This window comes from Pleuronectes platessa, chromosome 2 (genome assembly GCF_947347685.1).
Source record: "Pleuronectes platessa chromosome 2, fPlePla1.1, whole genome shotgun sequence".
Taxonomy (NCBI): domain Eukaryota; kingdom Metazoa; phylum Chordata; class Actinopteri; order Pleuronectiformes; family Pleuronectidae; genus Pleuronectes; species Pleuronectes platessa.
Window position 1 is genome coordinate 20,423,272 of NC_070627.1, and position 16,414 is coordinate 20,439,685.

A 16,414-nucleotide genomic window follows, 5' to 3' on the forward strand; every position below is an offset into this window, starting at 1 on the left:
GCGCGCACGTCACGTCGAGAGCCGTGCGCGCTTTACGTTCTGCAGACACGCGCAATGATAGCCGGAAGCATCGATGGGAGGAAAATAGAAATCGATTAAATCCACCTGAATTCGCGAGTGTAAACCTCTCACTTTCTGCTCTTTTCACCGTAAACCATCGGCCTCTGGCGCTGCCAGTGTGCGGGGGGAGCCGCTGAGGAGCGGGAGAGCTGCTCCGTTTCAACCAAGTTGCTCGGCAGGGGTTTAGCTGACGTGTGGAGAAGTTGAGACTGCCACCGAGCAGATAAACAAACATAAACAAGCGGCGATCAGCTGAGCGGCTGCCCGAACCGAGCCAGCGGCACTGAGCCGAGTCAGGGCGAGCGGCTCCCCTCTGCAGGAGCCCCCACCATGATCCACAGGAGACGCTGACTTTACACTGATGCCAGGCTCCATGTCAACTGTCAACACAAAGAATATTCGAGGCTCAACACGAGGAGCCGCAGCCACAGGCTTTAGCAGAAAACCTCTCTGCCTCTGGCACTGTCTCTTTGTCAAGACAGGCTAGCATGGACAGCCGGTGAGGCTAGCTTCCAGTGTGCAGCTGTAACCAAACGAATCCATATCCAAGTGCAAGGAGACGGAGGTAAACACTTCTCATAACTTTGCTGTTTTCTGCCATAGAGGGCCTGATGGCGAGCTGAACCACTGACCCGAGCTAGCCTGGCAGGCCACATATCCCGGCTGAGTTTGGGTTCAGTGTGTGTGGTTCAGCTCGTCTGCAGGATTGTTATCTGTGCAGGCTGTTTCTCATTTGTCCCAGAGTCATGTCAATGCAAACAAAGCTAACACATTACAGGGGTTGCTGCCCAGTCCACTCTTGTAATGAAAAAAAAAAAAAAAAATCCATTAATTTAAAGTAGAATCCTAATAATGTCCCTAAACACTTTTTTCTTCTTCTTTACTCTCTTTACCCCCCTCCTCTTCCTCGCTGATCTGTGGTCATCGGTGTCAGAAGTGGGATCACCATGGCCCACCAGTCAACCCCGAGTTCCCAGAAGGCCCTGATGATGGAGCTGAAGTCCCTGCAGGATCAGCCGGTGGAGGGCTTCCGCATCACTCTGGTGGAGGAGTCTGACCTTTACAACTGGGAGGTGGCCATCTTCGGGCCCCCAAACACCCTGTACGAGGGGGGCTATTTTAAGGTGGGATAAAGTTTTCTGTTAAGTCAATGCAGGGCAACAACAGCAACATATAAGATACTCGATGAGGAGGGCAGTCGGAGAGCGCCATCACCATATCTCACAATGTTAAAAAAAATCCTTGAACTGCCCCTTTAATCGAATTTGCTCCAAAAGTTAATTGGTCCCTCTTTGGTCCATAGCCCACCCTTCCACCTAGATTCAGTCAAATCGGTTCTGTAATTAATGAATAATCCTGCTAAAAAACAGACAAACAGCAATGAAATCACAATGTCCTTGACAGAGGAAATGACAAAGGCATATTGCAGGCGTGTAACTGGGCAAGTTGTTTTTGTCTCTGTGGGATACACGGTACATTCAGAGGCTTATAATGTTTATAACGTTCAGATTTTGGTCATATTGTCGTTAATGTTTAATTTCCTTCATATGCTTATTACAGAGGTCTCAGTTAAAGGTGGTGTAGTACTGGACTACATTCTGTTAGAGGTCCCATTTACACTAAGATTATTAAAAACACCTCTGACTATAATGCCAGTCCAATGGAAAATTGGCACTAACTATGACCTTACAGTTAAATGCTCACCTCTTTTACAGTGTAAAAAAAACACCTCAATTATGGTAGATTATTGGATTGCATTACTTTCATTATGTGTAGTCTTAGAGTCTTTCGCTGCAGCCATTTATTTCTTTTTTCTTTTGTCCCTCCACTCTCCTTGTCCAGCTCCTCCCCCCTCACTGTATAATGGTTGGGCCTCAGGTGGCTATTTTTAGCTGCAAGACTGATATAAATGGCACCTCAGCACAGAGATTGAGTAAGAGAGAAGGGCATGATGAGAATCATCTTTCTTTTCTTTTTGTAATGTTACTTATTCACCGAATTGAGAATATGCGGTACAGCGAGAGCCCAGCATTCGAGTCAGGTCAATGCAGATGTAGCTGAAGCCCTCCAGGAACGCCAAAATACTATGGAGCAGGTGTCTCTGTCGACTCATGTAGGTGGTCGCTGTTGATTCATCTATGTTTAGCCTTTACAGTGGCATCCTTGAATTCTCAATCCTCATGTCAATTCAGATGTATCTTTTTGTTTTTTGCCTGGCATCACACGTTAGTTTCAGAGGGTTTTTACACTATAGTCAACTTCATATTGTTAGACCCCGGGGTCAATCCTACCTCGAGAGGTTTCCAAAATGATATACAGCAAAATAATTTTAGTCAAACAAGTGCATTAATGGGAAAATAAAAGTTTTTATCCAAGCTGACTACAATGTGTTTTAAATTGGAGGCTCTAGCCTGCTCATACTTGCCATGACAAAGCTCCATGACCTTCTTACTTTGAGGCAAATACCTCACTGGGATGCCCTCATTATTAAGAACAATGGAACATTAGGTTCAGAATTTTTTCGTCAAGTGCAGCCTTCAAGTTCAAATGTCTGAGATTCAGCAACAAATATCAGCGTTTGGTCAAAGTATGCTTTTTCTTCACTGGCTCCTAGCAGTTGCTAGCTATAGCAGAGCACTAGCAGGTCATGCTGTTACAGTACTAACCTAATCACCACGGTAAGTACACAATGAAAAAATACAACCAACCCTCAGGAATTTTGACCAGATCATACAGGGAAACCAGTCACCATTACATCCCATTTATATTTTTACTGAAGAGCTGTTGAGTCTGGGTTACTACAGGCAGAAAAGCCTTAACTGTCCAAATTTGGCTGCATTTAATGAAAAATTAGCCGGAAATATTGACTATTTATGTTAACTATGTCGCTCTGTCTCTGAATGACCTGCATGGCTTCTGCAGCACAGTGGATTTAAATGTGCATCGTCATGTGTTTGGGACAGGGACTGATCTTTTGGCACGTGTCACTGTCTATATACAGTACAAGTATGGTAACTGACAGATATTGGAAAGAGAAGCTTGTGCCAGTTTGCCATGACAGCGTGTTTTTAAAGTCCCAGGGCTGCAGTTGCAGTCTAGTAGTGACTAATTGTGGAGTAGTGATAGTCGTATCTGAGTGGCAGCACTTTAGTGGGAGCTGGGGTGGTGTTACACACAAACACACACACACACACACGTACACACCCAAGCCTACAAGCCTTTCACTTCGATGGTTGCGCAATAATTTGGCAAGAAAAAAAACCAGAAGCATCTTTTTTTACTTCCTATAACGTTCAGCTCTGTTTAGCTTTGTAAGAAATTATTGATTTAAAAAAGTTGTGATTAATTATATCCTGGTTTTTTTTCTGATGTGGACTATTTCAAAGGAAAAGGTACAGGAAGATGTTTTGTGGTTGAATTCTTGTTATTAATTGGCCTGTCTGGCTTGAAGTCAGCAAAGAGACGACTTATTTCTATTACAATACTACTGTTCAGTCAATTTAAATATATTTGATCTATATTGTCTGGAATGTATATATATTGCGCACATGTGTGTTCATTTGTATTTCTAAAATATGTATTTTTCCACATTCTACATGTCACTGTGCTACACCAGTGATACCTCTGAACCATCAACTCAATCAATCAATCTCAACCAATCAAACTATCTCCAAACCTCATACCACAAATAAACATCCAAAGCATTATGTCCCATATCTGTAGGGTCTCGACCTTCAATATGGAAATTTAAAACTTTCCATATTGAAGGTCGAGCTTTGCTTCTCTGTTAAACACATGTTCTAACCACCAACCTCTGTTTGCTCCTCCAGTCTCACATCAAGTTTCCAGTTGACTATCCATACTCCCCGCCAACCTTCCGCTTTCTCACCAAGATGTGGCACCCCAACATTTATGAGGTGAAACATTATCTTTTTGTCATTTTATGTTTTCCTACAATTTTGGTCATATGAAGCCATTTCATTCACTGGACTGACACTCAGCAGGACATACACCTACCTACACAATGAGAAATATGTCAGATCTTTCACATCAAAAATGATACATTAACATCATTTCGAACAGACCAGCAAACAGACACAGGTAACAATGTAACTTCCTTGATGGAGGTAACGGCAAAGAGATATTCATCATTTAAAGGTAATTTCTTTATGACAGATGTTACACCGTATATTTGTCCCCTATCCAGAACGGAGATGTGTGCATCTCCATCCTGCACCCTCCTGTTGACGACCCTCAGAGCGGGGAGTTGCCCTCTGAAAGGTGGAACCCCACCCAGAACGTCAGGTAATGTCTGCCACACAACACTACACAACCGTTATCCGGGAAGGCTGTCAGGTTTGTCAGTTCATAGATCCAACAAATTAGACGTTCATAGACGTTTGGAGCACTGGTGTAGGGTACAGTAGGCTTAATTTAAAAGCACGTGCTTGGTGATATCAAAAATCTGTAATTATCAAATATAGAACATAGGATAGAAAATCTGAGGTGGACTTATTGCCATACTACCTTAAGAACACATCTAAAGAAAATCAAGGCATCTGATGTCCATGCCGAACAGCCTAACTCAATAATTAAAAAAATCAAGAACACTGTAAATCAACAGTTCACTTTAAACATTCCTTTGTTACCTCTAAAGAGCAAGACACTAACGCAGGGAAGGTTTCCGAAATGATTTTTAATTCAGCGAGTCAGCAAATAAACATGTTCTCTAGGTGCAGAGATAAAGTGCTGAGTCTGTGTTTGAAAAGCTGAGCTGATTGGCTGCTGTGTGTAACTGGGCTGCTTGTAGAAAAGAGGTGAGGTCACGCCTCTGTCTGGGCAGTCTTACAGCTTACTACCGTTTCAAAAAGACTGTGGAGAGGGTTTCTCTCATAGAACCACAGGATGTGATGTTGGCGTGCCCTGATCGTCTGTCCATCTGTGACTTTGTGGTGTTTTTGATGCTCAGGACCATCCTGCTGAGTGTGATCTCGCTGCTCAATGAGCCCAACACCTTCTCCCCAGCCAATGTTGATGCCTCTGTCATGTTCCGTAAATGGAGAGACAGCAAAGGCAAGGACAAGGAGTATGCAGAGATTATCAGGTAATAAACTGTTTCTTACACTTACACAAAATTGGAAAAGGAAATTATACACAGACTTAAATTTGATTGCTCTTGGCTTACAGGAAGCAGGTGTTGTCAACAACGGCAGAGGCTGAGCGAGATGGTGTCAAAGTGCCGACCACACTGGCGGAGTACTGCATCCAGACCAGGGTTCCCTCCCAGGACAGCAGTTCAGACCTTCTCTACGACGATCTCTATGACGACGACATGGAGGAGGAGGATGACGAGGATGACGAGAGCGAGATGGAATCTGTAGGCGAAGCCGGTGGGATCAGCGGCATGGAGGATGGCGGGATGTCCACCAGACGCTACGACAACCAGGACGACTCTGGCAATGAAGACTCGTGATGATCAGGATCAGAACTCCCCCCTGCCAACTCCCACACCACTCCCCTGTTAAGTTGCGTGTGTGTGTGTGTGTGTGTGTGTGTGTGTGTGTGTGTGTGTGTGTGTGTGTGTGTGTGTGTGTGTGTGTGTGTGTGTGTGTGTGTGTGTTTGCACACACAGTGGGGTCAAAAGTCTACTGCCAAAATATTTTCATCATTTATTAAACTAGTACAGAGGATTGGTCAAACAATAGTTCTGTCAGGTACTGTTTTCACTGATAGTCAGATTTCCACCGTTTGCCTTAATTACAGCTTGCACTGCATCGGTCCAGGATGAAATGTCTGGCAGAGTCTGAGAATTGAAATTAATCCAGCCTTGTTTGAGAGAGAGCGTTTCTGATGTTGCGTTACATTTAAAAAAAAATTTAATGTGGAGGCAGAGGATCCATCTTCTTCCTCACAGTTTAGAAATGATGGCATGCGTCTGCAGAGGGGAGCAGTATTAGTTTATGGTCAGGGAGTGATTAATCATGTGAGTTCAGACAAGGAAAAACATCCACACACATTCTTAATTTCATCACCATGTTCAACTCAAGGTTTTAATTTCCTGCTTTGCTTTCTCATGCAACCAGCTCCTCACATTATTGTAAGTGGTTGGGTTGCAACCAGTCTGGCCGAGTCTAAACCATTATAGTTTTTCGCTGCAGCCTATTGATCTTTTAACTTTAGTTTTGTTTCACCGATTTGCATCTTGTATGCTGACGCAGCTCCTTCTGAAGACACTGGGTTAGGTCTGTGTGGTCCCCGTTTGGATGAAAACAAAGACAAACAGTTTATCATGGTCAGGCATTAGAACGAGTAACCACCACAAAAATGCCACATTGTGTAGGAACATACATGTGTTGATATTTGAAATTGAATTCAGCAATAATTTGAGATATCTTTCCATTACACATACCTGTAATTCATTTTAGAAATGTCCCCCCCCCCCAAAAAAAATCCCATTTTCGAGTTCCATATGACGTATTATTTATTTGAAATCTATTCAAATTTAGTTCATTTTGGATTTTGATAAATGATGAAAACAAACTGTGTCTGTGTGGTGGTCTCTTGTACCCCACTGTATCTGGACGGCTCTTTGTCTGCTGACACGTCAGTCTGTATGGTTTTGTGTTGTAAGACTGTCTTTTTATGTACATCGCAGTTGACGTTTTGTCCCTCTTAACTTCTCCCTTGTTTTCTCTGGGACTGCTCAGACGGTCTGGTTAATGGACTCTTTGATGGTCATCCACCAGAGGATGAACTGGACGTCTTGTCTCGTCACTGTCCCATGTCTGAATATCTCTGTCCCCCTTAACACCTTTCTATTCAACTTTGATGCAATCAACTTCAACTGATAACACACAGGCTATGCTGTGCCACCCCCTCCTGTACCTACCTTTACATGTGTCCATCACATCTGTTCCTTCATTGCTCCAAGCAGCATCATTTGTTGTGGGGGTGAACAAGGTGAAGACCTTTGCTCACACCATCTCCTAGACCTCTCTCTGCCTCTTAAACCTCAGGGCCTCAATAGATTTTCACCGAGAGAAAGAAAATAGTCATAGAGAAACCGAAGACACAAACTGCGACTCACCGGCACTGTTTTTCTTATTTTCTGGGTGTTATTAGAGAGCAGAGAGTGAACTAAAGTCTCTAAACCCACCGCCAGCATGTTTACACATGACTGAGTACTGCTGTTGGTCCTGATTAGGGTTGTTTGCAGTAGTTTTCTTCTTGGTAGGCTAGAGTCAAAATTTAAGATCTACATACACCTGTAGGGACTTTGTCCTCAAGCCAGTGGTCACATTATGTTGCAATAGATGTGAAAATGTTACATTTTGCGCTGTGACTCCAAATCATGCTTTAACTAGTGAAAACTGGACGTTTTTACTGTGCTGAATCACTTGCAAAGATCAACAGGGACAAAATCAACATGCAGCTTCGCTACACACGCATTTGAATGAATATGACACTGATTGCCTGTTATTTGTTTGTGTGTGTGTGTGTGTGTTTGTATCTACATTAACTATTCATCCATTGACTGTGATGTCAGGGTTTTAATGTTCCTGTCTCTGTGGAATCGGTCTGTCACACGAGTGAGTTTTCCCAAATGACCCTTTGGGCTTTGTCCAGTCGAGAAAACATTCAGTGTGTTTTCCCTGTGCTGCTTCACTGGGTCTGAATTCACTGAGAGATTTGACTGATTTAAAAAAAACACCCTCTGAGTATTAAACTTGTGAAGACACTGAACAGACTAATATGACCTGTATGGCATGGAGTAAACTACAGGGTTGAGCTGGGTAACAGTTGTGGGTGAGAATCATTTGCCCTGTTCAACAGGACGGACGGAGCACTGGGACACACCTTTGATTCACACGGCTGGATTTTATGCAAAGTTCAAAGAAAACCCCTGCGATGGCTCATGTTAAAGACTATGGAGCCATGGATGCATGTAGTGGATTTAACGCTGTTTAAATAAACTCTTAAAGAGATTCCTTTTGGATTTTAATGTGAAGCCAAAGGAGAGGAACACTTTCTCCCGGTCCGGCCGCCCGCTGAGCTTTAGCGGCACACAGAGACTAGATTCTTTGCAGGACTTTGAGAGGAAGTCTCCTGAACCGGATCTTACTTGGATTTGATATCAAGGCACAACAGGAAGTGGAGCGACGCCAGAGATTCTGAACTTTTATTATTGTGGTACCCATGTTTGCCCATTCATCACCATATAGAGAAGTGGAACTATAGTCGGTAACAGAAAGAACCAATCTCATGTGTGCCTTCAAAAGGGATATTTCGTTATTTGGGTGAATATGCTTATTTGCTTTCTGGTGGCGAGTTAGAGAGATCAATACCATCTCATGTCTGTCAAATCTGAAGCTAGCAATTAGCTTAGCTAATCACAATGACTGAACAAATCCAGCAGTAACAACATTCACAGCAGCACCAGTTCAGATTAGTGATTTAATATATCGTCAACAATTTAGGAGCAAAGATTACTGTTTGTTTGTTTGCCATATACTTGTCGGGGTCTCTGCTCATAGCCTGACCACTGCTTTTAGCAAATCGTCCAACACATAAAATGGCATAAAACAAGTTTGGTTTAGATAAAAAAGGTGTTAATGATCAAGCTGTAGGTGCTGGGAGGCTCATTTTGGGAATCATAGACAGGAGCAGGCTGCTCCCTGTGGCTTTATATGGAACAGGAAGCCAGGAGGAGAGCGCGATCAGTCTTCTCATCTAACTCCCTGCCGAAAAAAGTGATCATGCATATTTCTTCAAAATATTTGACTATTCCAATTTATTCTTAAAACCCAAAACTACAGCCAGCAGCAGATTAGCCTAGCTTGTCACAAAGAATGGAACAGTACTGCCTCTGTCCAAAGGTAACAAAATGTACCAGCACTTTTTAAGCTCACTAATTAATATATTGCTGGTAATTCAAAAAACATCATATATTTATATCTAGTAAAAAGATTCGGTGCCAGATCATTTATCTGCGTTTTCAGAGAACCATGCCAGGGGTTTTTCCTCTGTTTTCCGGGCCTCGTGCTAAGCTAAGCTAACCTGCAGGCTTGCAGCAGCATCATATCTCACTGACATACATGAGAGTGCTTTCAATCTTTTCATCTAACTCTCAAGTAATCAAAGGGTGTCCCCCAAAATGTGGATTTTCTGCTTTAAAGCCAAGTTTTTGCCTCGGATTGCAAGTTAAAAATCTGAATCTGCATCATTGTTTTTGTTTGAGTAAAGTCCAGGCGTATAACAGCCCTCACATTAGTAATTCAATGATCAGTCTAGAGCTCTGCGGTATTAGAATCATCCACTTAAATGTTTGCCTTGAGTTTTATGAGTGCAGGTGTAGCAAAGAGAGGGAGAGACGGGGATTCCCAAACTCAACCCAAGTAATGACACACACTAAAAATGGATCACAGTCTAAGATATTGAGATATTATTCCATACACACTGTTACGTGCAAAAGAGACTGAATGACATCATTTAGTTCATCTAATCCGTGTGTGTGTGTGTGTGCACAGATGTGTGTTTTTTTAAGTTTGGGGTGGAAGGAACACTGTGCGGTCCCCCTGAGGCCTTCGCACAGTCACACATGTAATGGACTGAACTGTTCACAATGCTACCACTAGCGTGTACTCTACACACCTATCGATGTTAATGCTGTCCTTGTTGGTTTCATCTTTGATTTTATTTCATTATTTTTCCTCCAATTTTTGTGTTTTCGAGGATGCAAACGTCACTCATAAAGTTTCTATTGTAAAAAAAACAAAAAAAAAACATTGTTGGGTTTGTTTAGCAAAATTGCTTTGGTATCAGTTGCTAAGCCTACATGTCATGCAGAACAGGCAACGCAGCGACCTGGTATTTGGGGTAGATTTAGGACTGATATGCAAGTGGAGGGGTTTCAGTTATTGTGGTAAGTTGGAAAATGATTAAAAAATAAATCAGTATGTCATTAAAAAATGCTGGAATGGTTTCACCTTATTCTGCCATTGATTGTAATTGTACTTAGTGTGCTATTGCAAATGTATAAGCTTAAAGCTTGGTTCACCGTAACTGCTGGATAACTTTAGATATCTAGTCATGTATGTCTCATTGAGTTAATTTGACCAACATAATATTAGAAAGATCCCATTTATAATCCTACAACACCGTGTTTCAAGGAATGATGGCCTTGTTGTTGTGGATAATCCATAGATCTCAGTGTGAACAGCTTTTAATAGGAACTACTTACTACTCAACTATGAAACTGCATGACATTTTTGCTGGATTTTTTAAAATAATGACATTTTTTTGATTTGTGCACTACATTCAGAATCTCCCATGCGCTTCACTCCCCTACTCTGTACTCAAATGACCTTTAAAACTCTTATGGCCAATTTTATGGTCCATTATGGTCCATTGTGACACCCAATTTAAAACAAATGACAATGAATGCATCTAATGTATTAAAAGTATTCAATAACTCATAGAAAGATGACAAAAAAACCACCATGAAGACAGATAGTTGTTTTAATTCAGAACTATTAGTTGTCTCCTATCTTTGAGGGCAGGAATTTAAGTATCTTCTAAGTGTCATAATAATTACTGGGTCAACGATGGCGTGGTGATTTTCAAAGCAATATTCCAACTTGGACTGCTATAGTATTTATATAGTTATTTCTATACTCTGTGTATCTCCGTTAAATCTAATGGCCACTGTGGGAAAGTTCACTGACCTCCACTTACTGGGTTTCCCCATGTTCTCATAATGGCCATTAGTTAATTGAAATGAGGGCTTCCGTTCTGCTGTGCGATTAAAAGAGCACATTTAATTAACCTTATTTCATCCCTTCACTAGAGGCCATCTGTAGTGCTGCAGAGTGAAGTCCAGAGCGGAACAGGCACCTATATATAGAACAATGAGGCATTATAGTGAACACTATCGGGTAAAGGTTGTATGTACCATTCAATTTCAGCTTTAGGTTTTAAGAGAACAAGCAGTTGGATATAATTGATGTGTGTGTGTGTTGATATGGTATAGTTTGATCACACAGCACGGCTGGAGTATTGTCCAGTATGTTGAGCTCACTGAATTAAAACATTTTCATTCTCGTTATACCGAGTCTACACATCAAACCATTGGACGCCATATTTTAAATGACCCAATTCCTTTCCTTTGGTCATTTCTCCACAGTAGTTGAGGAAAACTGCACATAGTTATAAGGTATTACTGCTTGTTTTCATTTCATTACAAAGTGCTAAAATGATACATAGCTTTGTTATTAATCATAAAATAGTGCTGCCAATTGTTTATGATCCTCAATTAATTAAAGTAGAATCACTGTAAAAAAACTATTTATGACCATCATTTGTTACGTAATAAAATTCTCTCCCCCACTGGCTGTTCATTTTTGAGCAGGAACTCATTTGCAACAGAGACGGCAATATGTAATTTTTGCTATGTAGTTGAGAACTGGAAAGAAAAGCATGAGAGCTGTTACTGAAGTCAAAGGTCATCAGAGGTGAGTTGCTACAGCCTGTGGTGTTGTACAGCGTTGTGAGAAGAAAAAAAAAATTATTTGTGTCCAACCTGTGATAGCATCTACTTTTATTTCATCCACTTACTTTATTACTTGAGCTATAACACTACTACCCGAGTATTGGATACTGGCATCTGTTCTGTGAGTGAGATCCTTTGCATCTCTTTTCTTGGAATTTTTAAATAAACGACTAGAAATTTTTACTTGTTGATTTTAACTACAGACAGATAAAAGAATAATTACCACATATCTTCATCTTTATGTGCTATTTTACTGACCTTTAGAGGGATAAAGAGTCCAACTGACAGTTTCAGTTTAATAACATTCAGATCAGCATCATGTATGCTTTGATACTGTTACACATTAATTCAACGACATAGATAATCATGTTTTTGTGCAGTGACTTGCATCAAATCAGTCATCTGATTTTCAATCGTTGCTTCATTTCGAACTGTGTTTTCACTTAAGACTGCACAGCACAGACAATGTATTAAATGGATTAACAAAGACAAAATACAGTTCAGAAAGAGACATTATTCGGTTGCATGAATTAAAAGCAGCGCTTTCAGACTGGATGCCAAAAGAGATGATGTTTCAACATGCCAGTTGAAACATCATCTTGAATGCCATCTCTGTAATCATCCTCTCTGTTCAGCCTAAACCCTGTCACATCACTGTTTGTCTTCCCGAGCTTGTAAGTGTGTCTGTGCTGCTCTCAGTGTGTCCTGCAGGTCTTTGTACTGGGCCAGAATGCAGGCCTCCTCCAGCCGGGCCCAGCGGTAGTCCTGGTGCTCGTCCGACAAAGTCACTGCTGTCCGTGGGTCTCTCAGCTCGGCCAGCCAGTACAGCACCTCCTTGGGTCTGCCTTGCACTTCGTAGCGCAGCTCCTGCAAAAAGCCGTCAACCACCCGCAGGTGATCTGCCCCAAGCCCCGCCTCCTCTTTGGTCTCTCTCAGGGCTGTGGTGAGGTCATCCTCCCCTGGGTCCACATGACCTGATGGTTAACATGTTGGGCACAATCATATTTAGTTATTGATATATAAATTCAATGTGAACAGAATATAGTTTCTGACTTTGTAAACACCTTTAGGTGGGGTCCAGTGGTGCTTGCCGTAGGACGTCTGCAGGAGGAGGTACTCGATGTTGTCTGGTGGGGGAAGAGAGTCGGCCAGGCGGAACACTATGAAGCCACAGGCTCGCAGCGCCATCTCTCTGTTTAATACAATTACACATTTTGCATCATGTTGTGTTCCAGATTTCTAGAAAATAAATAGACACTAAAGTGAAAGAATCTATTGAAACTTTAGTCAACAGATTTTTCAACCACATAAGCTTCTACGTTATTGAATTAAAGCAGTACGTTCATGTTTTATTAACATTATTAATAATATTATTTTATTACTTAATATCTTTCTGCCATGATGAGGGCACAAGAGGGCATTTCTTATTCTTAAAAAATATTTTTTAAAGTAGAGGATACATCTTGATCAAATCTTATTATCTGACTTTTGAATCAAACAAGTTAAACCTGCTGTGTTAGGGACTTCCGGTTCAAACAGCCCACTGGTCTAACTTTAGCTTTAACTGGTGTATTAACGAAGCAATGTCCAGCAGTGAGTCTGAGCTCAGAAAGCAAACCTCAATTGAATATAAATGTAACTATTAAGGGTCCAAACACTATCAGACTCCCATTATTCGTATCATATTCATAACCAGAAAGAAATTCTATGCTGTTAATTCTCTGTATGACTCGAGCATGTTAGCTAGCTTTACTTCTGTGCTTTAACAGACTGGGTCTTCCTTCGTATGTTGTGGTCTCTGTTGTTAATGCAGATGTTTTAAGACCAGCCTCTCTTCTTACACAAACACTTGTGTGACAGATCATTATTTACAAACTTAACCTGCAAAAACTCTGCAACTTACCTGGGTTCACTGTCGCTCTCTGATTGTTTCACACGGACTGGGGAGCGCCGTGCACAGTGGTGCAGTGAGAAATGGGTCCGCCCTCCGTTGAAGACAGTTCCGCTTTGTATAATTTCAGTAATAGTTGCAAGACCTTCTACTAAATATTCTCGGGTCGCATAGTGAATTAAATAACTTATTATTAATAATGATTTTATTTAAGTGTATTATTCTATTGTGAATGCATTAATAATATATTACTATTACTATTTTATCTTGTGTTTCTGTTTTTATTCTTTCTACCGCAATATTTTATATTTTATATTTTATTCTATTGTATTGTATTTTATTGTATTCAAATGTACCGGCTGCTATGACGACTTAATTTCCCCTCGGGGATGAATAAAGTAATCTATCTATCTATCTATCTATCTATCTATTACACACTGATCCGTTCTAGCCTATACATAAGATACTGTTATGTTATATTATTTGAGTATTGATATTATTATTGAGTGTTATAACATTAATCAATTAATTAGGGCCCGAGCCCTGACAGGTGAGGCCCTATTGAAATTGTAAGGATTATTATTCAGGCAAATGAATTGGCTTTTTGAGGGCTTTAACATGCTCAAATTCTTACCCAAATTTTCAATGGGCGTCGCAAAATGGCTCAATGGTGCCCCACGAGACCCCCCGAACGTGTTCACATTGACCGATCTTCACAAAAATCAATACATCTCTTTAATGAATATCTACACTGCTGTTGTCTAGGAATTCTAACGCTTTTTGGAAGGACTGATACAGATAGATACATAGATCATGGCAAAGAAATGTAAGAAAATTCCATAGAAACAATGAACTGGAAAAAAATAGAAGAAACCTGAGGAGGACGTGATAACTATTGATCTTTAATGAATTCATCAGTGTGTCCCCAGTCATTAGAATATTCTTCTGTGATTGACTGATTCCTCTGTTTATGCCAAAATGTATCTAGCACTGTGTGATAAAACCCACAAATGCTCCTAAATTCTCTGATCTGTCAAAAATAAAGAGCAAAGAAATCTGTTTAACACTACAGAATCTGTCTGATTCAGATCATTGTGGTTCTGTACATGTTTTTTTCTTCAGCACAACTGGGTGTCCACAGGACCCGAGCAGGGTCCGAAAACCATAAACAAATTGGCAGATGAAAATGATGTTTCCTCGTCATCTTGTTATATTTCTCCTGATTATGATGAAGAACAAGAGACGATCACATGTGTTTTCATTAATTTATTTCACTTCCATGAAAAAGATCTTTACACTGAATTTAAATCCTCACAGATCAGATCACATGTCACCTCAGGAGAGACTGTGTCATTAATCTACAGTTTATTGAGACTTTAGTCAAACTCAGTGTTGTTGCATTAAGATGTTTGATGAAGTTCAGATTCTTTATCTGCACTGAGTGAAATCATCAAACCAAAGGAGAACATGTACATTTCAAATCAGACTTTTACTGCAGCATCATTCAGTGAAAACCGTGTTTTAATGTGAAAGGTTTGAATTGGACTTTGAAGAGGCCACACATTGTCTGTAGCGTGACGTACAACAGGACACACTTGTATTGTTGTGTCAGTGAAAGCAGTGAAAGGACCGAGTGTGAGAAACCAGAGGAAACTCACTCACAGAGCCTGAGGGACCATCGATCCTGACCTCTGACCCCTGACCTCAACACACACACATTAAAGAGACTCTGGATCTGAATATTAAACTGGCTTCATACCAGTTTGAGTGTAAATGGACAGAGAAAAGTTTCACATGGGCTCAGTTTGTTTTGTCAGTTTTAAAATCCGCTTTTTATTTCCAGTTAAGTCTGAACACAGCAGAGTTTGATGGTCATCCTTGACTCCAGCAGCAGTCGACTATTCTCCAGAGGGAGTTGGCACACTTCAGGGAACAGCTGCCTCACCCTCCCTCCCTCGTGTAGAGAGACCACCGGTGGATCCAGCTGCTGACTCCACCACACACTTATGAATGGACCATCAACATGTCTCACACAGATTAAAAGTCAATTAAATAATCTGGCAGATTAATTGAGTTGAATCTTTATGATCATTTGTGTGTTTGAACTGTACAAACTGTCAGAGACAGCCAATGAGGTTCTTTCCCTCCAGATGGTCGGTGACGCTGGGCTCTTTTTCTACGACAACACACGTCCAGGATCAGCCACAAAGCTCCATTCAAAGTTTGTGGTTCATTGAGTCAGTGGGAACCTGAGAGACAGTTTCTACTCACCCTGAAGTCAGAGGACACATCTGGACAGCTGCGGGATCCTCGTTGTTAGCCCTTGTAAATACAGTGTGGACATTAGACACATACACAAATAAGCTGATCAATACAGGAATTTGTTCCGGGAAACAAAGGGAAAAATTCAGATTCTTTATTTAGGCAGAATAAAAGTGTCATAAGTTAAACTTTCTATAAACTTAAGATATATCGTCCATCAATTAAAAGGTTCAGGCAGCAGATCTGCTCTGAATTTTAAATCCAGTCGTCAACATAAACACTCTGTTTTGACTATAATATATATTTTTACAGTTACAGATGAAATAGTAGCCCATTAGCTCCTGATAATTTGAGTTTACATTTTAAAACCATCACAGCTCAGAGGGATCCAATGAGGTTGTTTCCCTCCAGATGGTCGGTGGGCTGACTTCAGGTCAGTGTCTCCATCGCAGCACATGCCCACGTTCTGTCACAAAAGCTGCTTTCAAAGTGCTTTTGTCGTTCACTGACCACATCATTCAAACACTGAGTGTGGGAAACTGAGAGAAACTTTCTACTCACACCAGCAGACACAAGACGACACAGCTGCTGCATCTGGACACAAGGACAACCTCATACATTCAATCATTAATGAAAAAAATAAATAATGATAT

General features: G+C 41.0%; 2 protein-coding genes across 2 annotated transcripts; one reads left to right on the plus strand and one right to left on the minus strand.

Annotated features, from left to right (window-relative positions):
* The first annotated feature begins 39 nt into the window (after positions 1 to 39).
* Positions 40 to 10,029, plus strand: ube2r2 (ubiquitin-conjugating enzyme E2R 2). The gene is made up of 6 exons (XM_053432292.1): positions 40 to 625; positions 995 to 1,184; positions 3,891 to 3,977; positions 4,268 to 4,365; positions 5,030 to 5,164; positions 5,248 to 10,029. The coding sequence occupies exons 2-6, from the start codon at positions 1,008 to 1,010 to the stop codon at positions 5,531 to 5,533; spliced, it is 783 nt and encodes a 260-aa protein (XP_053288267.1). The 5' UTR covers positions 40 to 625; positions 995 to 1,007; the 3' UTR covers positions 5,534 to 10,029.
* A 1,610-nt stretch (positions 10,030 to 11,639) lies between these two features.
* nudt2 (nudix (nucleoside diphosphate linked moiety X)-type motif 2) lies at positions 11,640 to 13,567 on the minus strand. Its single transcript, XM_053432300.1, has 3 exons — positions 13,512 to 13,567; positions 12,673 to 12,800; positions 11,640 to 12,582 (listed from the first exon to the last, which is right to left on the minus strand). The coding sequence occupies exons 2-3, from the start codon at positions 12,794 to 12,796 to the stop codon at positions 12,260 to 12,262; spliced, it is 447 nt and encodes a 148-aa protein (XP_053288275.1). The 5' UTR covers positions 12,797 to 12,800; positions 13,512 to 13,567; the 3' UTR covers positions 11,640 to 12,259.
* Between the last annotated feature and the right edge of the window lie 2,847 nt (positions 13,568 to 16,414).